Source organism: Mus caroli, unplaced genomic scaffold (assembly GCF_978045245.1).
Source record: "Mus caroli unplaced genomic scaffold, Mus_caroli_1 scaffold_7, whole genome shotgun sequence".
NCBI classification, from domain to species: domain Eukaryota; kingdom Metazoa; phylum Chordata; class Mammalia; order Rodentia; family Muridae; genus Mus; species Mus caroli.
This window is the reverse complement of record NW_028227262.1, coordinates 27,703,979-27,731,752: the sequence shown is the minus strand read 5'-3', so window position 1 is coordinate 27,731,752 and position 27,774 is coordinate 27,703,979. Positions and strand designations below refer to the sequence as shown.

The 27,774-nt window shown below is 49.3% G+C and overlaps 1 protein-coding gene and 1 pseudogene across 3 annotated transcripts; one reads left to right on the top strand and one right to left on the bottom strand.

Annotated features, from left to right (window-relative positions):
* Positions 1-132: 132 nt before the first annotated feature.
* Bid (BH3 interacting domain death agonist) lies at positions 133-26,789 on the bottom strand. 3 transcript variants are annotated; one of them, XM_085840005.1, is made up of 6 exons: positions 26,670-26,789; positions 8,664-8,729; positions 7,107-7,317; positions 4,254-4,393; positions 2,681-2,893; positions 133-1,310 (listed from the first exon to the last, which is right to left on the bottom strand). In XM_085840005.1, the coding sequence occupies exons 2-6, from the start codon at positions 8,673-8,675 to the stop codon at positions 1,299-1,301; spliced, it is 588 nt and encodes a 195-aa protein (XP_085696131.1). In that variant the 5' UTR covers positions 8,676-8,729; positions 26,670-26,789; the 3' UTR covers positions 133-1,298. The 3 variants fall into 3 exon arrangements, with proteins under 3 accessions (XP_085696131.1, XP_085696132.1, XP_085696130.1); XM_085840004.1 differs by lacking the exon at positions 133-1,310 and having other exon boundaries at positions 2,597-2,893; XM_085840006.1 differs by lacking the exons at positions 133-1,310; positions 26,670-26,789 and having other exon boundaries at positions 2,562-2,893; positions 8,664-8,698.
* On the top strand, positions 13,712-18,275 carry LOC110295771 (V-type proton ATPase subunit G 1 pseudogene; annotated as a pseudogene).
* Positions 26,790-27,774: the final 985 nt, after the last annotated feature.

Genomic DNA, 27,774 nt, shown 5'->3' with positions numbered 1-27,774 from the left:
TCAGCAGAGCTAGTGAAGTCGCTGGAATAAAGGCAGCCCTCGGAACTGTGACACAAACAGCTGTGTGTTTATGCTGGGATGGTCTGACCTTCTGATGTACTAGGTCATTTGGAGATACAGCTATCCCAGACATCTAGAGAAGACCCTTTTATTTTGAAGAAACAAGTTTCTACCACTTAAGACAATTCACACATTTTTAGAACAGAATGAAAAGTACTCACTGAATTAAAATAATTTCTCAATTATACCCACCCAAAGGTCATGTTCCTAAAGAAAAATCCACTAATTTACAGGATACAGCCAAGCCATCACAGCCACCATGGCTGGGATGAGTTCAGAACTAGAATACTTGCAGGGTGTGGCGGCTCGTGCTGACGACCCCAGCTTTAAGCAGAGTTCAGCAGAAGACGTAACAACGCTTGAGGATACAGTGAGGCCTTGTCTCTGAAATACAGAAGCGAAGGGAACATTTGCTTTTGATGTAGAATCTTCTGCGATGTCACCCAGGGAAAGAGGATGGCAGCTGTGCTCTACAACCAAGACAGTGTGTCAGACTTGACTGGAAGTCACCTTCTGTGAACCGAGTGACCTGCTGCTGTTTTAGGTCTCTTCGGTGTGTTCTGTTTGACACTGGTATGTGAGTTGTTCTTTGCATTCCATAGCAAGAGCCTGAGTGTAACTGACATCACACAGATAAGTCGTGTGCATGATTCAGTTTGTTTCCACTTGGATAGAAATCTTGAGATAACAGCTGACCCCTGGAACAGCTAAACTCTGGGGTGAGGAGGGGTGGGGTCTGGTGGGGTGGCCGGGCTTCCCATGGTTTGAGATCAGCCATTCGGCTTTTACAAAGGCAGGTGGAGGCCTTGTGAGCACTGCGGTGTCCACTAGGCTGGGAGGACGTCACGCTCATGGCCGATGCACCTCTCCTTGTGCTGTTCTCCTTAGACAAGCCCACCCACATGGTGAAGACAGTCCCAGAGCTGGCTCTCAGGAACAGTCACTTGGCATTACAAAGACGCTTTTCTGCCTTACAGCCTGCTGTTAAGTATCATTCCCAAGTGGGAACCCATACAGCTGATAGGACAAAGGTACATGGTGTGGATGCAGGAGCCGGCGTAAACTCTTCAGATACACTCAAGCTGAACGCAGAGATGTCCAGTGAATTACCAGCTTGGGGTTCCCACCACCTGGAAATAGGGAGACAGCTGTTCTCTGGGACCTGTCTTCAGGCCAAGGTCTTTCCATGGTCGCAGTTCCTCTGGAGGCAGTGTCACTATCGGGCTTCTGCGGGCTCTTCAGTCCATCTCCTAAGAAAGGGGCAGCAGAGTCAGTCTCATTGGAGGATACGGTGCATTAGAAAACAAGCACTGGGCTCTGGCTGCTGCTCAGTCAACAGTTGCCTGCCTGGCACACAGAGACCTGTCCCCTGCTCCACTCACCCAGGTGTGGGGGTGCATGCCTGCAGATGCTGAGGCAGGAGGATTGCCTTGCATTCCATTGCCATCTGGGAATGTGGACTCTGCCTTCACCCAGAATAAACAAACAACCCCCTCCACCCAAAAGAATCTCAGATAACGTTTCTGACAGTTTCTAAAACCCCAAACACTGTAAAATCATAGTGCAGATTAGGTATCTCCATCCAGCTCCCACTGGGGTTTGTGTAACCAGAGCACAAGACTCTAAGAACACGTGGTCATTTTCCAGCAGTCTCAGAAGACTGACCTTAGGCTTAGCTCCGTGTAACCACTTCCTGAGCATGCGCAATAAAAACTCAGGGCTACCCTAGCAATGGGCACGTCCTCAGGCTCACTGGAGAGCTTGACGCGATTCTCACTTAACTCATTTAGTATTCCTATTAGTTTCTCTCTCCATCCTCGGGAAGCGCACTTCTAAAGAATCTAAATCATGGGCCATGGCTTACACTGCCAAGCCTGGTGAGCCGAGTCCAATCCCTGGGACCCACACCTCAGAGCTGACCTTTGACCGGCTATGCTGTGGCACACATGCTCCCACAGAAACAGATGCGCACACAAGTGGGGTCACTTTCTGATTACTCATAATACCTGGGGCTGTGGAGATGGCTCAGTAAGATCTACAGGGGCCCGAAGAACCGAGTTCAGATTCCTGGCACCCACATGGCAGCTCACAACCACTCGCAACTCAGTCCCAGATGATCCAGCACCCTCCTGGCTATCCAGGCATCAGGCACACATGGTCCACAGGCACACATTCAATACACATTAAACAACTGGTACCCCAGTGAGGGAAGGGAAGGAAGGCAGGTGGAAGCCCAGGGTTTGCTTGGCCAGCTAGTTTAGCCTAAACGGCAAGTTCTGACTTCACTGAGAACCCTACCTCACAAAGATAGGTAGAGCGAGATAAAAAGGCAACTAATAATGACCTCTGGCTTCCATGTGCACACCACACACACTTACGCTTACGTTTGTGACAGCAAAGAGTAGTAGCCCGAGGGGGCTGAGCCCTTAAGTCATCTTCCTAAACACTCCATGTCTCCCCAGCTTGCTTGGTTCCCATCAGTGGTGTGAAACAGCCTTGCCTCTCTAAACAGTCTGCAGTTGGTCAAAAGGGAGAGCGGGGCAGAGGGACTTCAGCAGAGGCTCTGCTGGATTAGAATAGGGTAGGCAAGCAGGCAGGGGCTGGTGTCACTGGCTCTTACGTTTCTAACCAAGTTCCTCACATAGGAGAATAGGTTCTGGTTAATAAAGTTCACGGTCGTGTGGAAGACATCACGGAGCAAAGATGGTGCGTGACTGGCCACTTTTTTGGCCAACAGCATGGTCATTATCAGCATGGCCTTGTCGTTCTCCATGTCTTTGGGGAAGGCTGTCTTCACCTCATCAAGGGCTTTGGCCAGGCAGTTCCTTTTGTCCTGCACATTAAAGAAGACAGTTTACTGATGCTCTTCCTTCAGAGAGACCAAATCAGGCCAAAGAAGGAAGCAGCCTTCCAGAGGGGAGTGGTGGTTAAATAGCTAAGAACATTGGGTGGAGGGAATGATAGAGGATTCACTCTCCACAGACCACAGAGAGGGACGTGGAGAATCACCAGTGCATGGCTAGTGAGCAGCCTGTGCACACTACTGACATATGGGCGTCTGAGCTCTTCCCTGCACTCAGATGCTTACAGAATTGGCTGGACACGAGCACATCTTAGGCTCATGTTACTGTGAGCTTAGCTTTAGGGGCTACATGTTATCTTCCCTTCAGGCAGGAAAGGAAGACACTGGACCCCTTGACCTGAAGAGCATGTACTGCCCTGCCAGAGGAGCCCGTTCAGTTCCCAGCACCTATAGGCAACAGCTCACAATGGCCTGAAACTTCAGCTCCAGGGGATCTGACGGCAATGCATGTACCTGCAAGCATGCTCATGTACTCACACATGAGGTGCATGCAGAAACAAGTAGCTTCAACTCTTTAAAAAATGGGGAGGGGAGTGCAGGCCTTTAATCCCAGCACTCCGGAGGCAGAGGCAGGCAGATTTCTGAGTTCGAGGCCAGCCTGGTCAACAAAGTGAGTTCCAGGACAGCCAGGGCTACACAGAGAAACCCTGTCTCAAAAAAACAAAAAACAAACAAAAAAACAAGGCGGGGTGGGAAGTGAGCTTCAGGTTCTGTGGCTCACATTAAAGAATCTACCCCATAGGAGGAGCTCAAGGCTGTTGACAAATGTGTGTGTCTTTGACAGCCACTGGAGAGTGGCAGCAAAGACAGGCTGTATGCAGGCACAATGAATCTAGATGGTGAGGGCAGCCATGATTTCAGCTGCTGGAAGTCCTAAGAACAGAATCTCCCCCGGGGTTTGGTTTCTCTCTCTCCCCTCTTCCCTCTCCCTCCCTCCCTCCCTCCCTCCACTCCCTCCCTCCCTCCCTCTTTCTCTCTCTTTCTCTGCTTTAGGAAGGACCCGGTGCTGAGGAACGAGCTTTGGGTCCTTCACCGTATCCCCAGCAAGAGGTGGACTTGTGTTAGTTTCCATGTGCTGATTCTAACCACACAGACATGGAGTTCGTCACAAGAGAAGACTGAGTATCTGTACAGATCAGGTACTTCGAGGATCTTCCTGGAGGCCTGACTCCTAAGCTCTGTACTCTGACTAAATTCTTTGGAGAGACCATGCTGACGGGCAGTCAAGGACAGGGTTCACTTCCTGGGAAAGACTGGTCCAACAAGGAAAAATGTCCCACACTTCCAAAACATCCCATAAGAGGGGCTCCCAGGCCAGAGTCATACTTACCTCCTCCGACAGGCTGCCATTCATGAACTGTGCGGCTAGCTGTCCCACCAGTGTGGGCTGGATGCTGTGGTCCATCTCATCGCCTATTTGGGCGAGATGTCTGGCAATGTTGTGGATGATTTCTTCCTGACTTTCAGAATCTGTTTAGGCAACAAATACAAACAAGACTCAGCAATGGTTCTGTCAACAGCTTCAGGCCACTTCCTACCTCCGTACCTGCCCTAGTGGGGACCATGAGTGCCGCCCCTCCCCGGGTATACAGGGAGGGCCTGGGTAGCAGGACCTGGCTGGAGAAGCAGGCCTGTCCCAGATTATATGCTTGCTGCTGCGGGGGTTGGGGGATTGGGAGGGCTCCTGTCCTGTGTCCTGCCTGGGTCACTGCTGCTTTAATGCAGTGGGCAACTGCTTCAGCATTCAGCGGTATTCCAGGCCCTCCCTCAGTCCATGCCTGTCACATGGTCACCACACTGCTCTCCTCAAGGCCTTTCTGGTGCTCACTCGCTTTTGCTTAGATGACAGGTAACTGTGTGGCTTCCGGTTCCCTGTGATTTCAATCCACTACTCGCCGAGTGTTCTAGGCAGACTCAGCTGCTCACTGGCTTGCTGAAGCCACTACTTTGTCCTGCTTCCAACCTGCAGCCGAGCGATCGTCTGCAAAGCCTCGTCATCCCCAGTCTCCTTGGCTGACACCCTGACTTAAGCCAGGCTTTGAAGTCTGGCATGGACTGATGCAGAAAGAAGCGGGTACAGCCCAGGGTGACAGATACCTGCGCACAGCCAGACCCTCCTCCCGCTGCCCTGAACTTCCTGAGCCTTTCCTGTACTGACTGCCTGGCGCTTCTCTTCAGTTTTGGCCTGGCTGGCTGGCTCACTGGTGGGCTTCGAAGACAAGGCTGTGGTAAAACCCAGCTTGTAGAGAATACCTGTCACACCCCAGCCTACTCAAGATACCACTTGAGGGCATTTGAAAAATGAACCACATTTGGCAGAAGCAGGCAGAGTTCTGGGAGTTCATGATTAGCCTGGTCAACACAACAAATTTCAGGCTAGGCAGGGTGAGGCCCTGTCTCAAAAGAAATTAACTAGCCAGAGGGGGTGGTGGGGAAGCCAAACTAGCTGCTGGTCTCCCTTGCAACCACTAGAGGGCAGTGAAGCCTCTGTGTCCAAGATCGGAGGCAGCAGTGCTTAGACTGAGTCCTGAAGTATCCTGAGTTTGCTCCCCAGGACACACATGGTGGGAGGAAAACAGCCAGCTCTGACTCCATACATATGCTAGCATGTGCATACCCCATACTCAGACAGACAGACAGACATTTTAAAAAATCATGCAGCTCCAGAACCTGCTGGAGAACCAGAGCCCGAGCCAGGCCTGCACACTCTGAAGAACTTCTCAGTGATGCCCACCTGCATGCTGCCCACAGCGCTCTGAGCACTTGCTGCACCTCAGCCTTTAGGGAGGTCTCCTCAGTTGCTGTAAACACAGCATGGGGACAGAGGGAAGTTAGAACAGAGGCTGAAAGAGAGCTCAGGGGACAGGTGAAGTTTAGGTGCAGCGGAGTGACGTGGGCTCAGCAGGAGGTGACTGCACTGATGAAGGAGCAGCTTGGTTGAGCCTTGCTCCTGATGCATGGGCAGTTTGATCTGAGGTCAGCCATTTCTCTCTGCTGTGCCTCAGTTTCCTTATCTGGAAATGAGGGTCAGGATACTTCAATACTCCGTCATCTCTTTAGGTAATAGCAAGTCACAAATGTTAAAGTTTCATTTAGGAGGCAAAAATGACTCTAAGGGCAGGAGTTTTCACTGGATTGAGAGTTCAACTAGCCTACACAAATGAGGTGCTGTGCGGCTATTGAAGGCTGCTTACCTGGCGGCCGTGACCAGACTAGCAATGTCCCAGACCTCCCAGATCTGAATGGCAGGATGAAGGACTCTGCCTTGCTACTTTCCAAAACTCCACAAGCTAAAGCTGATGGCACTTCTGGGTTATAACATCTTGACCAGCATGGTGGCTTGAACATGCTTGGCCCAGATGGCGGCACTGTTAGGAAGTTAGGAAGTGTGTCCTTGTTGGAGGAAGTGTGGGAGTGGCCTTTCAGACCCTCCTCCTAGCCGCCCGGAAGACAGTTGGATCAAGAGGCAGAACTCTCAGCTCTTCCTCCAGCACCATCCTGCCTGGAAGCTGCCATGCTTCCTGCCATGATGTTAACGGACTGAACTTCTGAACTTGGAAGCCAGCCTCAACCAAATTTGTCCTTTATAAAAGTTGCCTTGGGCCGGGCGTGGTGGTGCACACCTTTAATCCCAGCACTCGGGAGGCAGAGGCAGGAGGATCTCTGAGTTCGAGGCCAGCCTGGTCTACAAAGTGAGTTCCAGGACAGCCAGGACTACACAGAGAAACCCTGTCTCGGAACCCCCTCCCCGCCAAAAAGAAGTTGCCTTGGTCATGGTGTCTTTTCACAGCTATGAAGCCTAAACTAGACAATCAATTTCCATACTCTGGCTGTATTATAACTGTTTGGGACGTATGTTTAAAAAACCATGTTTTAATATTGGTCCAGAGAGGATCCTCAGGTCCAGACCGGAAGAGAACTCAGAACTCATCAGAAGGAAGAACTTTCTAATTAGTTGTCCTGATACAGGCGATGTCATATGAACTGGGGGCAGTCACATGCAGATCACAAGACAGGAGTCACATGACATGCACACATGCGCACACACACACACACACACACACACACACACACACACACCAGCCTGACAATGTAAGGTTAGAGACTGAGCTCCAAAAGCCCTTGTAGCTTTAGGGGTCAGTAAAGGCTACATTTGGGATGAGGTGGACAGGCCAGGACCTACCTGGCTCTATTCTTCCTTGGTTGAAGGAGCGGCTAACTTGGCTGCCATCTGTCTGCAGCTCGTCTTCGAGGTCTGCCTCCCGGTAAGCTTGCACAGGCAGTTCCCGACCCAGCACCTCCAGCTCTTGGCGATTACAGCCAGAGCTTTGGAGAAAGCCGAACACCAGCAGGTCTGTGATGTGCTCGGCCCCCAGGCCGGAGCCATTGCTGACCTAAGATGAAAGGGGAGTCAGGAAGGCTCACGCGGGGAGCCTGGGTCAGGACACAGTTGGACCCGAGTCACAATGGCCTGTGACAACCAATAACTACGAGGATCCAAATGCCCTAGTGAGAGGCCCAGGGGCAGAGAAACAGGCTGTGGTGTGCTTGCCAACAGAAGACACCAAGGGGCCATTGAGCCACCTTCTACAGATCCCCTCCTGAAGACACCTACTGGGGAAGCTGCTTCGAGGGAAGGTCTCAGGGACACTGGGGTGGCAGGCAAATGCCATCACTTCAGTTCTATCCATGTTTCCATACAGGGCTGAGCCTGACTGTACGGGCTGTGCTCCTAGCAGAAAGCGGTTCCTCTTTCCCCTCACTCCCTCATGAGCAGACACAGGATGCCTGATAAACTCTAGGAAGCAGGGACCCAGGTCAGACTCTGCCTGTGCCTTTCAGGGGGACATGTGCACTATCAGAGGCAGCAGGGAGGGTCTTGCTCACCGGCCTCTCTGCCAGTTCTATGGTGTGTACAAAAGCAGCCCTGGGTAGGTGCACTATGAAGGAGCACTTAGCGCCAGGCGTGGTGGTGCACGCCTTTAATCCCAGCACTCGGGAGGCAGAGGCAGGCGGATTTCTGAGTTCGAGGCCAGCCTGGTCTACACAGTGAGTTCCAGGACAGCCAGGGCTACACAGAGAAACCCTGTCTCGAAAAACCAAAAAAAAAAAAAAAGGAGGAGCACTCAGCAATGCCTGTTCCATGAAGCCCTGGAGTACAACAAAACGTAGAAGCAAAACCTGCTTCACTTAATGTCCCTCAACTGTGTGCTTAACAGTTGTCATAAAGTCAGAAACATCTACAATAAGATACAAGTTCTGACATGGGGCAAGGATGTCAAATGCCAAGATGTAAGAGAAAATGTCAGCATTTTACTTTCTTCTGTGCCTCAGCTTTCCTGCTCCAAGGTAGAAGAAGGGGACAGCAGCAAGTCTACCGTTGTCCCTGGGGAGGAGGAACGCAGGAGGGGCCCACTCCCTAGAGGCCCTGCAGGACAGCAGGAGATACTGGGAGGCTAGAAAGCACTATTGCCCGAGCCCAAAAGGGAACCTTCCAGATCTTTTCTGTCCCGCCTCTGTGCCGCCCTTGCTATGTCTACCAAGCTGACAATCACGCCGTTCCGTCCTTCTGAAAGGATGTCCCCATTCCCCATTCTGTACTAAGTCCCTATAAGGGGCTGAGATGAATTCTGTTGGATATCTGAGGTACACCTTGGCAGACCTGTCAACTGAGGGGTCAGGTTGCTTCATTAACGGGGACACCCAGGATGAACAAAATGAAAAGATGCCAGAATCTAACCTCAGAGTCCATGGCACAAGCTGTGTAGCTCCAAGCACTGCCGGCTCACAGAGTCCAGGGAATCACCTGAAAAAGGACATATACATGCCATGGGTGGCTGTTCCCTAAAGCAATGCCTCTGCTGGGCCCCACGGGACACAGGACACTGTCACACCTGCAGCTGAGGCACACCCAGCCACACCGCTGGCTTCGGCTCTTTTGTTTGCTCTCCACACAGACCCATTGAGTCAGGTCTGCAGTCTTCCTCCTTGAAGCCTCCGCTGGCACTGACCTGGGCATCCCCAGGTCAGTTCTCCAGAGCTCAGCTTTCTTCCCATGTTCAGTAAGTCTGATCAGGCCAACCGGCGCTTCCCACAAGAACTGCTGCTGCTAATCCTCACACTGGTTAGTGGGTTTCCCAGCTAGTCACACACACCTGCAAGACTGCAGGGCACCTACACTACAGGACCACAGTGCCTCAAACCACCAACCAGTTCCTCTTTCCACACGACGAGGCAAAGCAGACAGTATGTATTCCAACTTAATGGGAAGATATAATCTGGAGGAGCCGGCAAGACAGCTTGGCTGGTAAAATGTGCCCGCCACTCAAGTCTTCTGATCTACCATAGCTGACTGGACCAAAGTCATTGAAGAACTTCATTGAAGATGTCCAGACGAGCAGCTTTGTCCAGTGCAGAGGCTCTTATAACTAGGTGCCCTGATGTGCTTTGAACTTTGCACTTTAATCCCCTCATTAACAGGTTAAAATGTGAATCTTGCTGGGTGTGGTGGTGCACGCCTTTAATCCCAGCACTCAGGAGGCAGAGGCAGGCGGATTTCTGAGTTCGAGGCCAGCCTGGTCTACAAAGTGAGTTTCAGGACAGCCAGGACTACACAGAGAAACGCTGTCTCAACGCACCCCCCCCCCAAAAAAAAAAGATGTGAATCTTTGTGAAGACCCAGACCCTGGAGGTAGAGCCCACTGATACCATAGAGAATGTGAAGGCTAAGACTCAGGATTAAGAGGGCACCTCCCACCCCACCCAGCAGACGCTCATCTTTGCAGGCAAGCAGCTGAAAGATGACCACACTCTTTGTGATCCAGAAAAGACTCAAGCCTGCACCTGGTCTCCATTCTTCAGCCTAAATTTCCCATAGGCACTAATGGTATTACTCTCCACTAAAACTGTTTGTGCATTTGAATTTAGAAATTATAAGTTTCAGTACAGCCAAGCTTGGTGGCATAAAACTTTAATTCCAGCACCTGGAGGCAGAAGCAGGCAGATCCCTGAGTTTTCGGCTAGCCTGGTCTACAAACCAAGTTCCAGGGCAACCAGGACTATGCAGAGAAAAACACTGTCTCGAAACCTGCCCCCGCCCCAACCCCCACAAAGTTTCGGTAATAGCGGAACATCTGTTTAAAATGTTAATAAAGGTTTTGTTGCATGGTTTAAAAAAGTATATCCATTCACTGTATATACCGTTACTGAGAATGTAAATTAATATGGCTACTATGGAAAATAGTGTAGAGGTCCCTCAAAAAGCTAAGATCAGAAGCAAACGAGAGCTGGTGAATGTGCCAGTCAGCAAGCCACATGGCTTGCATTCCATCCCTGGAACAATGTGAAAGGTCAAAGAGGAGCCAGCTCCAGGTCCCTCTTCCCTCAATACGCATGAGTTCGCCTCCCTCATATACACACAGTGATGAATAAAAATTCTAATAAAAAAAAAAAACACCTTGCTTGGTATTTCTCATTACATCCAGAATTATTAGACACAGGTGTGAAGGCACTTTGCATGCACCTCATGGTGGTCAGAGCTGTCAATCACAGTCAGAGCTGTCAATCTCCACCATCACAGAGGCCACTTCTTCCAGAAGCCACCAGGTGGAGTCTTGGGACGAGAGAGCTATTTCTGAGCAGAGCGATGTGTCCTGTGTAAGAGGAATGGACAGCAGCTCACGTGGGTCACACTACTCAGACTCCAACTCACTCTCCCAGGGACCTGGAGGTTTCTCTTGTACTGTAGAAGCCAAAAGCCCTGAAGTAGCTGAAAACGCTGAACTTCACCCCCCCCCCCCCCAGACCCGAAGTGCAGACTCGGGACACACCAATAGGGAGGAAGGTACAATGGCCTGTTACACAGAGCTCGGTGTCCTTGTGTCCCTGCCCTGCTGAGGTTTATCTATACAAGTAACTGAGAAAAATGTGATAAATATTACGGAGAGGGCACCCAGTCATCCACTTATCAAGTGTTTAAGGTGCCAAGGGCTACAGAGCAGTACAGAGAATGCCACCAAGTGGAGATCCAGAGAAGAAAACGCCTCCCAGACTTCTGGCTGATGAATGCCAAGAAGTGACAAGGAGAAGTTGGTTTCCATCTTTTCACATGGACATATGTTAAATATTTAACTCATTACTTAATGGGAAAAACAAGGTACTGTGCTAAAACTGCTCAAGGGCTTGAGATGTAGCCCTGTTGGTAGAGTGCCTGCCTCACATGCATACAGAGCCCCGGGCTGCCCGAGACGATGGCACACACCCATAACTGCAGCACTCAGGAAGCAGAAGTTCCAGGCCACCTTCTTCAACACTGTGAGCTGGAAGCCAGGCTGGGCTACACGATACCTTGTCTCGATAAAAATAAATAAACAAATAAGTAAATAAATAAAACTCAAATGATGAAGAACCATATGCACAGATGATGAGAAACAGAAGAACGTAGAGACACAGGCAAGACTGCCAATAGCTGTAAGATGATAACCACACTGCACTGGACAAAGGCCTGTGGACAAGTGCCTGCATTAATATCTGTATTCTGCAGCATATCAATAACCTAAAGGGTAAAACGGTAATAATACCCAATTGTGGTGTGGAGCTCAGTGCTTCAGCCGTGCCTAGTGTGCCTGTGTCCCGGGGCTAGACCCTCAACACCTGAAAAAAAAATATTTTTAAGGGACTGGTTGGAGACTGGCGAGATGGACTGGTGGTTAAGAATGCGTCTTGAAAGCTGGGCCGTGGTGGCGCACACCTTTAATCCCAGCACTCGTCGAGGCCAGCCTGGTCTACAAAGTAAGTTCCAGTATAGAGAAACCCTGTCTCAAAAAAAAAAAAAAAAAAAAAAGAATGTGTCTTGATCTTCCAGAGGCCCCTGTCAGGAGGTTCACAACCATGTGTGACTCTAGCTCCAGAGGGATCTGATGTCCTGTTCTGGCCTCTGTGTGTAACACACACACACACACACACACACACACACACACACACTCTAAAGGGGGCAGAGGCCCCTGTCAGGAGGTTCACAACCATGTGTGACTCTAGCTCCAGAGGGATCTGATGTCCTGTTCTGGCCTCTGTGTGTAACACACACACACACACACACACACTCTAAAGGGGGTTGCAGAAGGCTCAGTGGTGAAGTGTCCTGGCTATCCTACCAGAGGACATGAGCTCAGTTTCCAGTATCCATCCCTCCATCTCTCCCTAATTTTCCCTTTTTACAATACAAATGGCCACATCTGAGATTTTCCAGGATTGCCCAAGCTCAGCTTTAGGTGTCAGGCTCCTGAAAGGGCTGGGGACACAGCTTGATGGTAGAATGCCTGCCTGCAAGAGTAAGGCCTGAGCATTCCATCCCCAGCATGCAAAATAGAAATAAGCAAGTCAAGTTTTTTTTTTTTTCTTTCTAAATCTAGGGTCCAATTTTGGAAACAGTAAACATCAAGTGTTGTAAGAAGCATTGGGTGGTAGGACATCCAATTAACACAGGGTCACATGCACGAGAATAGGCATGGTTATCCATTAATGACACAAACCCGGGCTGTTTCATAAGCAGTGAGCTTTGTCCACCCCTTCCCCCAATGTCTAAAAAGCCAAGAGCACAATAAAGTCAACACGCAGTAGTGGAAGCAGCTCTGCTACCCGGAGTCACCGAGAATGGGCAGTTTCTATTAGAGATGCTTTTGCATAGGAACTGGGTGATAGCACACATGCTTAACATGAGCAAAACCCTCAGTTCAAAACTCTGTGCGCGCACACACACACACACACACACACACGAGCATACATAGGCAGGCAGGGAGAGGGAGGCAGGACAAAGAGACCCAAACTCCATACTCACAGGTCCAGACAACAGATGCTGTTCTTCTCCTTGGACACAAAACAGTTCAACTGAGCTCGTGACTAAGGACACAGAGAAAGCAGTCCAGCAACCGGGTGTGCTCTCCCACTCTCCCACCCCCTAACAGAAAGCAGCTATGTCACCTATTCATAAAGATGAACAAACGTTAAGGTCACAAATCTGAATCCTTGATGTGACAATAAAGAGCCTCTTTGTCTATCATGTACCAATCATAGACCAAGACAAGTTCCATGGCAGGCGGGCGGGGGTGCCAGGCACGCCGCCAGCGAGGTCTACTCTTGGCGCTACCTTGCAGGCCCCAGGAAGACAGGCAGGTGCTGTGGGGCCAGCTTCCTCAGCAATTTTCAAGCCTAGCTGCACAGTGGAATCTTCTGGAAGCCCCTGAACACAGTGATCTGACATGACCTTACACACAGCACCCAAGGAATTCATGAAGAAAACAAAGTAGCAGAGAGCAAGCCCCTGCTGTCCTGTTTTTCTATACACTACTCATAACACAAAATAAAATGAAATGATTATTGTGCTACCAAGAGACAGAAAATCCTAAGACCCGGCCTGCATCTCCACAGTAGAACACACGTCTCCCGAGAGCTTGAGAGCAACCCCAGTGCCGTGAACAAGATTCATGCACAAAGCATTTAGCATTGAATGTTATATGAGCATCAGACACTAAACGAAAACTGAAAACCTTGTTGAGATAAACAACGGAAGGCAAGCACCTGTCAGGGGCTGGAAGAGACAACACGCTGTCAGACTACAGCACTCCACACAATTCCTATAAAAAATACTCCAGAAAGTGACAAACAATTCCTAAATCCACACGTGAATGCAGAGGACACTTTCAAAAATCGCCATTCTTGAAAAGGAACAAAGTGGATGACAGACTTGCACTTCCTAATTTCAAACCTTCCCATAGCTCTCGTCATGACGTCATGACGGTGTGGGCCTGGTTGAAGAAGTCAGAGAGCAGTGAGCATCGAGTTCATCAGACACTGACCCGGGCCACCGCCAGGGAAAGAACAGAGTTTTAACCAAGGACACCGGGATAGCCAACTATCCCCACAAAAGGCATGAATTCCTACCTCTGCCAGATGTCATACAAAAGATTAAAAATGGATGCTAAGAAGGCTGCAGAGAGGACTCCGAAGTTAATAGTACTGGCTGCTCTTCCAAAGGACCTGGGTTCAATTCCCAGCTCATATAACTGTCGGTAACACCAGTACTGGGGTATCTGCCTCCACAGGCACTGGGCACCCATGTGGTACACAGATATACAAAAAGGGAAAATACTCACATACATAGACATAAATTTGAAAAAAAAACAACAGCTGACAGGGGCTTTCCTTTCGGACATATGTTGGTCGTGGACATACCGTCCAGGGGTAGCACCACAGCATTAGCAAGCGCAGGACACACTCAGGGCATCACCAGAGGGTCAACTTTCGAAGATAGAGCCAGATCACACTGACATAGTTGTTTTGTGTTGTGGACAGCCCTGGGGCTAATTATATTTGATGTTAATTCCATTCTCCTGTGAATGGTGGTGAAGAAGGAATGAGTCAGCAGCACTCAGGTGATTTCCTGTAAACCTGCTTCTCCTTTTAAAATAAAGGAGAGCTGAAGATTGGGCAGATAAAAGGGAAGGTGGAGCAGAAGGTGAGGGAGAGGAGGAGAAGCACATGGCCCTGAGAAAGCGCAAGTTCTAAGGGGTCTCATAAGCTGTGGAAGACGGTAGTGTAGCGGTAGATCTGCCCAATCTAGGCACACAGCATGCAATCATATGAACTGTGCTGTGTTTTCATTGCTGGGACATATTTGGGAGGAGATTTACCGAAACAAAATGGTGCCCAACGTATTGATTTGAATTCAACTAACCTGAGATAAAAATTCACTGACCCCCAACCCCTGAATGGGGCTTGGGCAGTGACCTAGGCTGTAGCAGTATGGATTTGAAGCTGACTGGGTGTGAGTGGCCTACAGAAAACAGCAGAGAGGCATCTATGCCTGAGAGCCTTTCTGTGTTTGCTTCCCTGTATCCTTCAGTCCCCACCTTGCCTCCCCCATCTCCAAAGAGGGACATACACAACTGGGATCCTTTCACACTCCGCTTCCCCCTGTGAATAAATAATTGGGAGACAAAGATACAAAGGACTCCGGACCATGTAATTCATTTCTATAAAGAGAGAAATATAACCTTTTGACACTTGAAGAAGGTATAAAGATATAGTGCTCTAATAAGTCTCGCAGGATACTCATATTCTGTCGAACGTCGGCTCCACAGGAATTTTGGGTTTAAATCCTGGTTTGACAAGCTGCTGCTTATAAGCAAGTATAGAAAGGAAAGCGGAGAGGAAAGGAAAATAGAAGTGTGAATTAATTGTTTTAAAGATGGTATAATCAAGTCTGTAGGAGACTTATATTCTGTCTAATGTGGGCTCCATGGGAATTTTGAGTTTAAATCCTGACATAATTAGAAAGCCCTCAATAGGCTGAAATGTGTGTGATTTTGAGTAATGTGGCTGTTTTATTGTTCCTCTGGGACAGAGGGCAAGCTCCAGGTTTTCCTGGTTACGGCTGAAGGAGATGCTGATTTAGGGAAAAGGGTTTGTCTTTGAGTTTTTGGAGAAGGTGATTAAGGCATTTATACCTTCCAGAGTTATAGGGATCAGATCTGATAGAGGGAGACCCCCTGAGAACTAGATTCCAGAGAATCAAACAAAACATTTATCTTGATGATACTAAAATTTTGTTTCGAGATTTATATATTACAGAATATACAGCCTTAGTGAATTTCATCATCAGACATGCTGAGCTGACCTGCCTGAACTCCTGATGTCTTGGTTTTTCATACGGATCCAGTCAGGACACAGACATCAGAGACTAATACAATAATCATTGGTGTGGCCTTTTTAAGGTCAACCAACTCCCCATTTCCCCACCCTTCCCCCTCCCTTTAAAATATCTCAACTCCCATATTCAGCTTGAAGAAGTTATGAAGAATCGTCATCCCAGCTCCCTAGGTTTTGGGGCTGGGGGTGGTTATTATGGGTTGTCTTTGATACTAAAAATTTTGAAGTACAGACTTGAGTCCAGTCCTTCTATTGCTGTTATTATAAACAGATCTGAGATGTTTAAGCCTACGAGTTAAGGGACAAATAAGAAATTCATGGCTCTGAGTTTATTGTTAGGGTGTTCTCAGTTATTTTAATTAGAAATGGCTGAGAAGCGGGCGTGGTGGCGCACGCCTTTGATCCCAGCACTCGGGAGGCAGAGGCAGGTGGATTTCTGAGTTCGAGGCCAGCCTGGTCTACAAAGTGAGTTCCAGGACAGCCAGGGCTATCAGAGAAACCCTGTCTCAAAAAACCAAAAAAAAAAAAAAAAAAAAAAAAAAAAAAAAACCAAAAAAAAAAAAAAAAAAAAGAAATGGCTGAGAGTAGTTCACTGACAACAGTCTAGATTACTTCACATAGGAAGTCAGAAGTCCACAGAATGTGACCTTTAATGTTATTTATTCACTTGTTGTTGAGACCAGTCTGCTCTTGACAGATTTCCCTGTCTTGAATTCAAAAAAGAAACTGAGCATCTTTGAGCTATTCCAGTTATGGCGAAACAGCCACTACGCAAAAACTGCCTCATTCAGCTGAGCGTGGTGGCGCACGCCTTTTATCCCAGCACTCAGGAGGCAGAGGCAGGCGGATTTCTGAGTTAGAGGCCAGGACAGCCTGGTCTACAAGAGTGAGTTCCAGGACAGCCAGAGCTATATAGAGAAACCCTGTCTCGAAAAAAACAAAACAAAACAAAACAAAAAAACAAAAACAAACAAACAAAAAAAAGAATTGCCTCATTCATCTACAAACATAATACTGTCCAAAGAAAGGACACAATTACAGGTTAGGACAGCTTGATTCTGCCGAGACAGAGTAGGCTAGTCCTTAATATTCCTGTTTCTCTAAGTCTGTCAGATGACCCTGGCAGTAGGCTGAAGACCGACACTCCAACTTGCTGAAGTGAGGGGCTGTCCAGATGATCAGTGCGTGGTCTCTATGGATTGGCTAAGTTTTGGAAGCTGTTTTAGGCTTTCTATACATTTTCAGTTAATATCAGTTGTTCTTGGATTTCTGATTGGGTTGAAAACTGCATAGTCTCCCAACCAACCCAGGCCTTTTACTTTGAGAACAGTTTTGAGAGGATGGTTTTCAGATGGCATCCAATCTAAAGCCAAGACATAGCCAGATGTAGAATTATAAGTCTTTTAAATAAGGATAGATGATAGAGGTTCTGTTTAATTAACAAAAATGATGGACTGGGTGTTAGGTCTCTTGTACTTTATAAATTACAAAATAATAATAGTTATGTTCAATTATATCTGAAATAAAATAATTTTTTAATTGGACAGAAAGGGGGAAATGTTGCAGATAGCCCTGGGGCTAATTATATTTGATGTTAATTCCATTCTCCTGTGAGTGGTTGAGAACAAGGACTGAGTCAGCACTCAGGTGATTTCCTGTAAACCTGCTTCCCACCTTTTTTTTTTTTTTTTTTTTTTTTTTGTAAAATAAAGGAGAGCTGATGATTGGGCAGATAAAAGGGAAGGTGGAGCAGAAGGTGGGGGGAGAGAACAAAGAGAAAATGAAAGAGGGAGAGGACACAGACAAGGAGAAAGAAGGAGAAAAGCAGACCAGAAAGAAGCACATGGCCTGGAGAAACCGTATGTTCTAAGGGGTCTCATAGATGTGGAAGATGGTAGTGTAGCGGTAGATCTGCCCAATCTAGGCACACAGCACGTAATCATATGAACTGTGCTGTGTTTTCATTGCCGAGGCATATTTGGGAGGAGATTTACCGCAACAGTTATGAGTCACCTAAGAGGAACTGATCCCAACTGTCAGTGAGCAGACATAGCCCAACACTGCGCTGCTCCGGTCATAGTGACAACTGGGCTCCTCTGGAGTACTAACACACTCCCTCAGCAGTCTGTCCGGGTGACAGCCAAATTCAGCAGAAAAGCTGAAAAGATTAAGGGTGTCCCAGGCCTCAGGGAGGGACCTGAAGCTACACAGAAAGGCTCATTAAATGACATCAAACGGAGGGGCTTCTGACTGTGTTTGAGCCGTTGGTTGACTTAGGCCATTCTTTCGGCCCAAAGTCCCCTCAGCAATGGCGAGAGTCAGTTGCGGGGCATCCAGCAGCTATTGCAGGCCGAGAAGCAGGCAGCCAAGAAGGTGTCCAAGGCCTGCAAGTGAAAGAACCGGAGGCTGAAGCAGGCCAAAGAAGTCGCCCAGGCTGAAATTGAACAGTACCGCAGAGGCCAAGGAAGCTGCAGCACTGGGGTCTCATGGCAGCTGTGACAGTGAGGTGGAAAAGGAGACCCAGGAGAAGATGACCGTCCTCCAGAACCACTTCAAGCAGAACAGGGATGAAGTCCTGGATGACCTCTTGGCCTTTGTGTGTGACATCCAGCCAGAAATCCAGGAAAACTACTGCATAAACGGATAGGAGGTGGAAGCGCCTGCTCTGTGGGTTGGCATAAGATCTGCCCCCATAGAATAGGAAACCTCCACAGAGCTTGAGTTCTGTTCTGGAAGGCATTAAATTATTTCTCTATGCTGTCTTAGGACCCTTCACGTTTTAAGAGTATCAAATCTAGCTTTTTGTACCAACTTACCATGTACCTGAAGTTTCATCTTCTTATCTTGTGTGTCTTTAAGGAGTGTATGTCACCTGTGTCTTCTGCAAGTAATGGGTACAGTGCTGACTTTGTTTTATTAGTCAAGTAGAAAAAATTCTTTGAAAGAAAGGGAGTAAGCTGTTACCTTCCACTTTCTTACAGGTCAGGGGCGTTATTTATGAAAAGGTAGTAATAGCTCTTAGCAACTCCTATGAAGCAGCAGCCAGCCTTACAGTACTCTAGCCTGGATAATTTAGGACAGTCACTATGGTATGTTTGTTCCGGCTGCTGTTAGTGTATCCTAACCCAAATCACGAGATGCTAGGACTCAACTCGTTACATGATATTTGGGGTGCTTGTAATCTTTTTTAAAAGTAAAACTTTGTCTTCCCTTTCAAAAAAAAAGATAACAAACTATTTTATTTTTATTTGATGTATATGGTGCTTTGCCTGCATATATTTCTGTGCCTGGTGCCGGTGGAGGCCAGAAGAGGGTGCCAGATGACCTGGAACTGGAGTTAGAGGGTGGCGTGCTCCCATATGGATGCCAGGAGTCACACAAGTCCTCGGGAAGAGCAGCCAGTGCTCTTAGCCACTGAGTCACCATCTCTCCAGTCTGAATAACAGATTTTCTTTTGAGACAGGGTCTCACTATGCAGCCCTGATTGTCCTCAAACTTACTCTGTACACTAGGCTGGCCTCCCAAAGAGATGCACCTGGCTTTGAATAACAAATTCTCTTTTTATTTTTATTTTTTAAAAATATTTATTTGGGCTGCTGAGATGGCTCAGGGGGTAAGAGCACTGACTGCTCTTCTGAAGGTCCTGAGTTCAAATCCCAGCAACCACATGGTGGCTCACAACCACCCATAATGAGATCTGACACCCTCTTCTGCTGTGTCTGAAGACAGCTACAGTGTACTTATTTATAATAATAAATGAATCTTTGGGCCTGAGAGGGGCCGACCAGAGCGAAGCAGAGGTTCTAAATTCAATTTCCAACAACCATATGAAGGCTCACAACCATCTGTACAGTTACAGTGTATTCATATACATAACATAAATAAATCTTTTTAAAAAGATTTATTTATTTGATGTATGAGTACACTGTCACTGTCTTCTGACACACCAGAAGAGGGGATCAGATCCCATTTCAGCCACCATTCATTCCTGCCCCTGAATAACAAATTCTTAAAAAAAAAACAAAACAGCCGGGCGTGGTGGCGCACGCCTTTGATCCCAGCACTCGGGAGGCAGAGGCAGGCGGATTTCTGAGTTCGAGGCCAGCCTGGTCTACAAAGTGAGTGCCAGGACAGCCAGGGCTACACAGAGAAACCCTGTCTCGAAAAACCAAAAAAAAAAAAAAAAAAAAAAAAAAAAAAAAAAAAACAAAACAGATAGACCTAAGTGTAAGAAGGGGTAAGCTGTAACACTTTAAAGAAAACACGGGGTTGGGGCTGGAGAGTAGCTGGCTCAGCAGTAGAGTACTAGCTACTCTTCCAGAGGACCTGGGTTTGATTCCCAGGATCCACCGGCTCAGAACTGTAACTCCAGGCTCAGGAGACCCAGTGTCCTTTTCTGGGCCTCTTGGGGCACTAGACACAGACACAGTACACAGACACGCAGTCAAAACACCGATACACATAATTTATAAAATAAAAAAATTTAAAAAGAGAACACGAGAGGAAGTCTCAATTATCTTGTATTAGGCAACGTCTTAGACATAGCCCTCTGAGAGGCACAAGTAACAAAAGAAAAAAAAATTACCTAATGTCTTCAAAATTGAAAACTTGTGGTTCAAAAGACACTCCTGAGAAGATAAAACCGAGTCAGACATGGTGCTTCCTATCTGTAATCTCAACATCCAGGAAGCTAAAACAGGACAGATGGATCTGCACGGTGAGTTCAAATCCAGCCTGGGGAGGAAACGTCTAGGAACAGGTAGCAAGAATATGTGAGTGGCTGGAGATGACATGGCAGCTAAAGCATGGGGCACAAGCCTGCCAACATAAACTGAATGAAGCCTTAGGACCCACACTAGGCAAAGAAAGAACTGACTTCCTCAAGTCTGATGGCCAGGTGCATGCTGTGGGATGTCCCATAATGAAATAAACAACTAACTACACGTAATAAAAATGAATATGGACCGGAAAAATGGCCCAGTTGTTAAAAGCACAGCTGCTCTTCCAGAGGACCTGGGTTCATTTCCCAGAATCCACACGGCAGCCCATATTTGTCTGTAACTCTAGTTCCAGGGGATTCGACCCCATCTTCTGACCTCCATGGGCACCAGGTTTGAAAGTGGTGTATGCAAACACCCACATACATAGACAGTCAGTAGAGAGCCTGGCATGGTCCTCAGCCTGGCCTAGAACTTGACATTCAGGCAAGAACGGTCTCCCCTTCTGACCCTCCTGCCTCCACTGTCCGGGTGCTGGGGCTACAGATGCCAACCTCTGGGCCTGGTTTCTGCCAGCTGTCCTGTATCTCCAGCCCTTTCTTGGGGCTTTGGAGACAAGTTCTTACTATGAAGCCCAGGCTTGCTTTGAAACTTGTTCTCCTTCTCTTCCTGCCTTGGCCTGCCAAGTGCTGGCATCACAGACTTGACCCACCACACCAGCAATACAATGGTTTTAAGAACGAGAGCGTAGCTCAGGGGCGCAGCAACTGCTTAGTGGGCAAAGGTTTCTGCATTTAACCACTAGCAGGGAAAGTAATCTTGCCGAAGGGTGGTGTGGAAAAGGGCGTGTGCACCATGCCACTGAAGCTGCCCATCCCTGGGGCCTCACTAGGCCCGCAGAAATTGGCTGTCCTGGATGTCGGAGGCCTATAAGATACAGAGACCTGCTTTCCCTCCCTACCCTGGACTGAGGCTTCTGAAATATCTAAGCATTGGGTGGGACAAGATGGCTAGCAGAAAGGGAGTCAGATGTCCTAAGGGTGAGCCAACAGGGACGCAGACAGATGTCTCAGAGGCCGCTCTGCGATGTTTGCATGCCTGTGCTCTCTTCCTGCCCCACCCCCAATGCTTTACTCATTTTTTTTTTCTTTTTTTAGCTTAGCCACAGAGGGACTGGGGGTACCTAGCCCAGCAGAGAATCCAATGGAGGAGGACTGGACTGTCTGCACCATGCTCTGAGGGCAGAGCTGGCAGTGGGCCTGCATTGGGTAACAGCCATTTCCTGTCTTCCACACCCTAGAGGAGAGCGACCTTTCCTCGTTTGTTAAAGGGGCAATGGCCTCCATCAGAGTCAGGATAGCAGTCACCTTGCCTGATGAGATGGGCTCCTGGAGGTACGCATGCAACAGTCAGTCTAGTAAGGGCTTTGAGGTGTGGTCTCCCTGGTTTCTAGAAGATACTCAAAGAAAGACAAGACCATGTCCTGGCCAGAAACTTGCCTTGTCTAGAACTCAAGGGAAGATAGGTCTATGTTATAAAACAGCAACATGCCAGACTGAGGAGGCATGGTGGGCTGGCTCCTGTGGGTCCCAAGGCCTCTTCCAGATGGTGTCACCCAGTCTCAATACACCTTTCCAAGACTGGTTAGGAAAAGCCTGTTGGGAAGTTCCCACAGAAATCCAGGCAAAGGTTTTCTATGTCCTCACCTAGAGCAGGGTGGCTCTGGTGAGTTCCAGGGTCCCTTTTCCCCCATCAGGCACATTTGCCCCTTGGAAGGCTAGCTGTCTGTTCTGAGGACACACAAGGTGGGCTGAGGTAACGTACTTAGGTTTATTGGGAACAGCACCACTACAGGAGAAACATGTATGTATACACCAGCTATGAAAACTAAACAGCCTGCAGCCAAGGGCTCTGGATCACACAAGCTGGAATCTCGAGTGCCCAGGCTTCAGCTGTTCCTTTACTGCCTCTGAAGAAAGGTTTGAAGCCTGTAATCCTGGCACTTGGGAAGCTGGAAGCAGGAGAATCATGTGTTCAAGGCCAGCCTCAGGTATATAGTGAGTCAAAAACCAGACTGGGATATGTGAGACCCTGCCTCATAAAACAAAACAAGCAAAAACAAAGCCGGGCATGACCAGCCTGGTCTACAAAGTGAGTTCCAGGACAGCCAGGGCTATACAGAGAAACCCTGTCTTAAAAAACAAAAAACAAAAACAACAACAACAACAAAAAAACAAAAAAAACAAAAATCAAAAACAAAGGTTTGTCACTGAAGGACGGAACAGTAGCCTAAGGCAGTACAGACCTGCCCTGGCTGTGGCCATCATGGTGAGGGTAGACTCACTATGGGCCAGGAGATCCCTCCAGACTAGAGAAACTATGCAGGAAACTGCAAAAAAGCATCTGTACTGTGTCCCACGACACACAGATAGGCAACCTCTCTCTACATTTGGCTGCCTTCTTCCGCACAGCCCAGTCCTGGGCCAGGGATTAGCCATCCACACCCTCCAGGCATACTGCCAGAAAGCCCACTGCCCTTCTTAGGCCGATCCAGGGGCCAGTAGGGAAACACCTGGCCCCTAAGCACTTCCTAATGTCTGTTTGCATTACTGGGGAAGAAGGGTAAGTTAGGGCGAACCAGGGCTAGGATGTGGCTCAGTCTGTAAACTGCAGGCCTATATATGCATAGAGGTCTGAGCTGGGATCACTAGGACCATGCGAAGGCCAGTGTAGTGCTCTGAGCCTAGAAGCCGAGTGCTGGGGAGGGAGGCAGAGACTGGAGTATCCCTAGAGCCCACTGGCCAGCCAGTCTACTAAATCGGTGAGTGAAGACAAGAGTCCTGTCACACACACACACGGAAATGTAGAGAATGCCTGAGGAAGACAGGTGACACCAACAGAGACAGAGAGGGGGAGAGGGGAAGGGAGCGAGGGAGAGGGAGAGGAGAGGGAGAAGAGAAGAGAAGAGAGCAGAAAATGCTTTTCCTCTGTTTTCTGTTCCCTTGATTTCACTTGGTTTTCTTTGAAAGTTTTTGGAAGGCTAACATGTCTGTGAGGATAATTATTGCCCATAAAGCCAACTAAGAACTCAATTTTCAAGATGGCAGCACCTTTAGAAATGGTTGCCTTTCATCTTGTTTAGCTCAGGCACCCCCCTGAGTGCTTCCCCCACCCTGCTTCCCCACCACCACCCAGCCGTGTCCTTCCTAGAGCTCAGATGCTACCCCCCTTTTGTCGGAAATATCCCTGTTTGGACCAGCGAAAGTCGAGGGAGAAGAGTCAGAGAGTAAGACACACGGAACTGGAGACATCTGCTGTGGACGTCTGCCAGGATGGTTCGTGGGGGAAACCCCACCATAAAGGTCCCTGGCACTAAAGTTCCAGCTTCTCCATTCATACCCCTAGCTGCCCTGTCTCCCTCTACCTGCTAGGGGGAAGAGTCCACAGGAAGGGGCTGTGCATGTCTGACTCAGTGGCAGAATGCACATGGAACAAACACTAGGCCGGGGTTTTCCCTAGTGGTGAAAAAGCAAACGACACTGTGGGCATCCTCTCTGTTCCTTACTCCGAGCAAACGACACCGTGGGCATCCTCTCTGTTCCTTACCCCGAGCAAACGACACCGTGGGCATCCTCTCTGTTCCTTACCCCGAGCAAACAACACCGTGGGCATCCTCTCTGTTCCTTACCCCCGAGGTCTATTGGGCTCCACAGATGCGCCTCCCTTGGGAAGCAGAGCGCAGCCTGAGAATCAGGTGGTACAGTTAAACTGGGAGTTTTCCATCTGATTTTGAGACCCTGGTTAAGTAAATTAGCCCCTCTCTGCCCAGTGTACCTTTCTGAAGAAGGGAGTAATAACCTAGTCTCTAATTATTGTAATACGACATGAGTTAATTAAAATAAACAATACACTCTGTAGTCCCAGTACTCAGGAGGCCGAGGCAGGAAGTACTCTTTGTTTGTTTGTTTGTTTGTTGAGATAGGGTTTCTCTGTACAGCCCTGGCTGGAACTCAGAGATCCACTGGCCTCTGTCCCCTGAGTTCTTGGATTAAAGGTGTCCCACCACGGCCCAGCAAGGAGGTACTGTTGAGCAGGAGTTGGAGACAAGGTTTGGGCGACATTCTGCCTTAAAAAAAAAACTGAGAAGGAAAACAAAGCTCTCTGTGGACTTATCAGGCCCAGAAGGCTCTGTATAGCACTTGCCCATCACTGCCCTCCAACCTGAAGCTTCAGTTTATCTGTCTCCTTCAGACTATGAGGAAAAATACATGTGGCCTCTGAGACTGGCCAGCCAGGCAGCGTGCCCAGAAAGAAACAGAAACACCAGCTGCCCTCCACAGCCACGGCCCAGCAAATGGTAGCCAGAGATACAACCACAGACAAAATGTCCAATGACCACAGACCCACAGTGGGGGTTTCTTATGGACGGGCAGTTCCCAACTCTCATCCTTGGAACCATCAGATTCACTGTCTCCCTAATGAGGAATGGCTCTTTGGTCTTGAACACAGCCTAGATGTGGATCCCCAACCCTCAGCTTCCCACTAGAGAGCAAAAGGGCAGCTGGAACAGCATGCACTGCCCTTCAGAAGGTCTAAAAGGCTGTGTCATCAGGCCTTCCTTCCGGAGCCCAGGCACCCAGCACTGTGGGGCCCCCCCAGGGTAGGCTATTCTTTCTTGCAAATAAGAGGAACCAGGTAACCTCAAGATGTGAGCATCACTTCCTTCCCCCAGCCTCCCCAGTAACTGCCCTAACAGCCCTCTTTTCAGGTACATCCTCAACTCATCCTTCAGAGCTCCAGTAACCTGGCCACCTTGGGGCTACCTGAATCTCTTTAGAGCATGCCACATCCAGCCGGCTTCTCTTCAGTTGCCATCACCAAAGCCTGTACCCAACTCCACCCCACAGTAGCCAGGAGAGATAGTACCTTGCGTCAGTGGGTGAAATGTCTGCTAACCCAGCTGTAATAAGCCAACCTCGCTGCCATTCCCTCTCTGGGCAAGAGAGCCAGCAGAGGCCAGGACACACACAATCCCCCACCCTGCTTCCCCACCACCACCCAGCCATGTCCTTCCTAGAGCTCAGCCCACTCAAGTATTAAAGCCTCTGAACTCAGCTCCAGCACCGGATCAGGCTCCCCATCCACCCCCCCCCAACCTCCCCCCCCCCCCCCCAGGGAACACTCAGAGCTGACTGCCAGGGTAGTGCCTGGGACCAAGTCCCAGGGGATGGAGCAGGGCTGCAAAGTCTCCTGGTTGGGTAGAGCTGGAATGTGGAAAGTCCACATCCTTCTTGTGGTTTCTCCCAGCTCCCTTCCACAGCTAGCTTATCCTAGACCCGGCCTCAAGGTAGTCTTTCAGTAAGGGCAAGCCTGGCCATAGCACCAGGCAGTAGCCTGGGAAAGTAGGGGAGCCCTGCCTGGGTCCTCAGGCTGCTCTTGGCTCCACACTATGGCTTATCAGATGAAGGTCAAGCCCAGCCTAGAAGGCCCATACTCAACACCACCTGGTCCTTTACAGAGCTCTTCCTTCCAGACTCTCACCACCCACAAAGTTCTACCCTGACCCGTCCCTGGTCCACACTTGTTTGTTGAGTATATAAATGAATGTACGAATGAAAGAACGAACGAATGTGTGAATCCTTGTGGGCCCAGCCACTTGGTGGCTGAAGGCTGTGGGTTTCTTCTAGAATCCTATAGGGTTATTCAGCCAACCATTCAACTAACTTTTTAAAAACATCAGCAACCAGTCTGTGCACATTTTCAAGCCATTTTGGGTACTGGAGATGCGGAGGGGTCAGCCACTTCCTCACAGTTCAGGCGTGAGTGTGAGCTGTGCACACAGTGGTGCCCACGGGTGTAGGAAAGGTGCCCCTCGCTGCAGTCTTCCAAGGTCTCTGTTCCCTGGGTTGGGGTTCCAGGGCTTTTGCAGGGCCCATTTGTGGGCTGTAGCCGTTCCTTGTTGATTTTTGTGGGTGGCCACAGCGGAGCGCAGCGGGACCTCGGGCCCGCCTTTCCAGCTCGGCGCGCACCTGCCGAGTGGCGCGCGACCGCGGGGACCCCCGGGTCCGCCAGGAGGCCTGCCCCGAAGCGGACCAGGACCGAGCGCTGAGGGGGACCGCGAGTGGCGCACGCCCCAGGCCTTCGCGTGCCTTCCCTTCAGCTCCGCGGTGGCACCCAGTGGCCGGCGCCCCCACCCCGCCTCCACCAAGGCGCAAGAGCCCCGCCATCACGAAGGATCGATAGCATACGAAACTGAGCTCCGTGCCGACCCCGTCCTCCCAGAGGGGAACCGTGGGGGCGCCCAATAGGGTGGGCATACTCACCACGCAGACGCCGCTGCGCTGGTACCGGGCGGCGTGCGGGCTGAGGCAAAGGTTTGCCGAGCGACACGGCCCAGCGCTCTACTCCACCTACCTTTCCTCGTGCTCGCCGGGGAGCCCCGCCCCTGTGATAGCCCCGCCCTCCGGATGCTCCGCCCTCCGACTGGCCACACTTTGCGGAAACCCAGGGTCCTACCCGCTCGCTACCGGGGACAGGAAGGAAGGTACACCCGGAACCTGCGCTCCCCCAGAGTCCCCAAAGCCTGGGCGCCCTGCCCTCGTGAGGATGGGGTGTCATACTTGATCCCGACCTCTCCGCATTGTCTTGATGTATTACCTAGCAGGGTTGGCACACTCAAGACTAGTGACCCTGTCAGAATCGACCCTTTCAGAGATGCTGGGAGGTCCCTATTGTTTCTCCTGGGCAGCTGCTTGCAGAATTCTTAAACTCTTGTGGGGGAGGCAGGAATGGGGGTTGCGGGGTTCTCGGTCATGGAATGAATCAGCAAGGATGAGAATGTGGGAAGAACCAGGAGGCTAGCAGATAATCTCAAACTGCTAGCTAGTTCCCCTATCCAGAGAAGTCCCAGTGCTATATACTTAAGTGCCAGCCAGTACCCCAAAGGACACGTGACAGTGACAAAAGTGAAAGAGAAACAAGAAAGTGAAATTCTGGAAGTATGAGGAAGTAAATAGAACCAAGAAAATTGCTGTTCCTGAGCGGAGAAACTGGATCTGAGAAGACAAAAAAAAATCACATGGTTGGTGTGTTTGTGTGTGTATGTGTGTATTTAAACCAGAGGTCAGTGTTTTCCTTCATCACTCTCCACCTTTCCACCTTTTTTTTTTCTTTTGAGATGGCGTGGGGTGAGGGGAGTGGACCAGCTTCCCAGCTCCGTGATTTCCCTAGGCTGACTGCCCGGTGAGCTCCAGGAAGCTTCCACTCTGCCCCAACAACAATGGAATTGTAGATACACACAGCACTCCATTTTTTACATGGGTGCTAGGGATCCAAAGTCCAGTTCTTACGCATCTGAAGTACTTTACAAACTGAGCCATCTCCAGGGTTTCTTTTTCCTCTTTATATTTTCCAATTCTTCTTAAAGGA

Coding starts and splice junctions, on each gene's coding strand:
- Bid (XM_085840004.1), bottom strand. Junction 4,394..7,106: donor CCAAGGAAGAATAGAGCCAG/GTAGGTCCTGGC, acceptor TTGCCTAAACAG/ATTCTGAAAGTCAGGAAGAA. Junction 2,894..4,253: donor ATGGCAGCCTGTCGGAGGAG/GTAAGTATGACT, acceptor TTTAATGTGCAG/GACAAAAGGAACTGCCTGGC.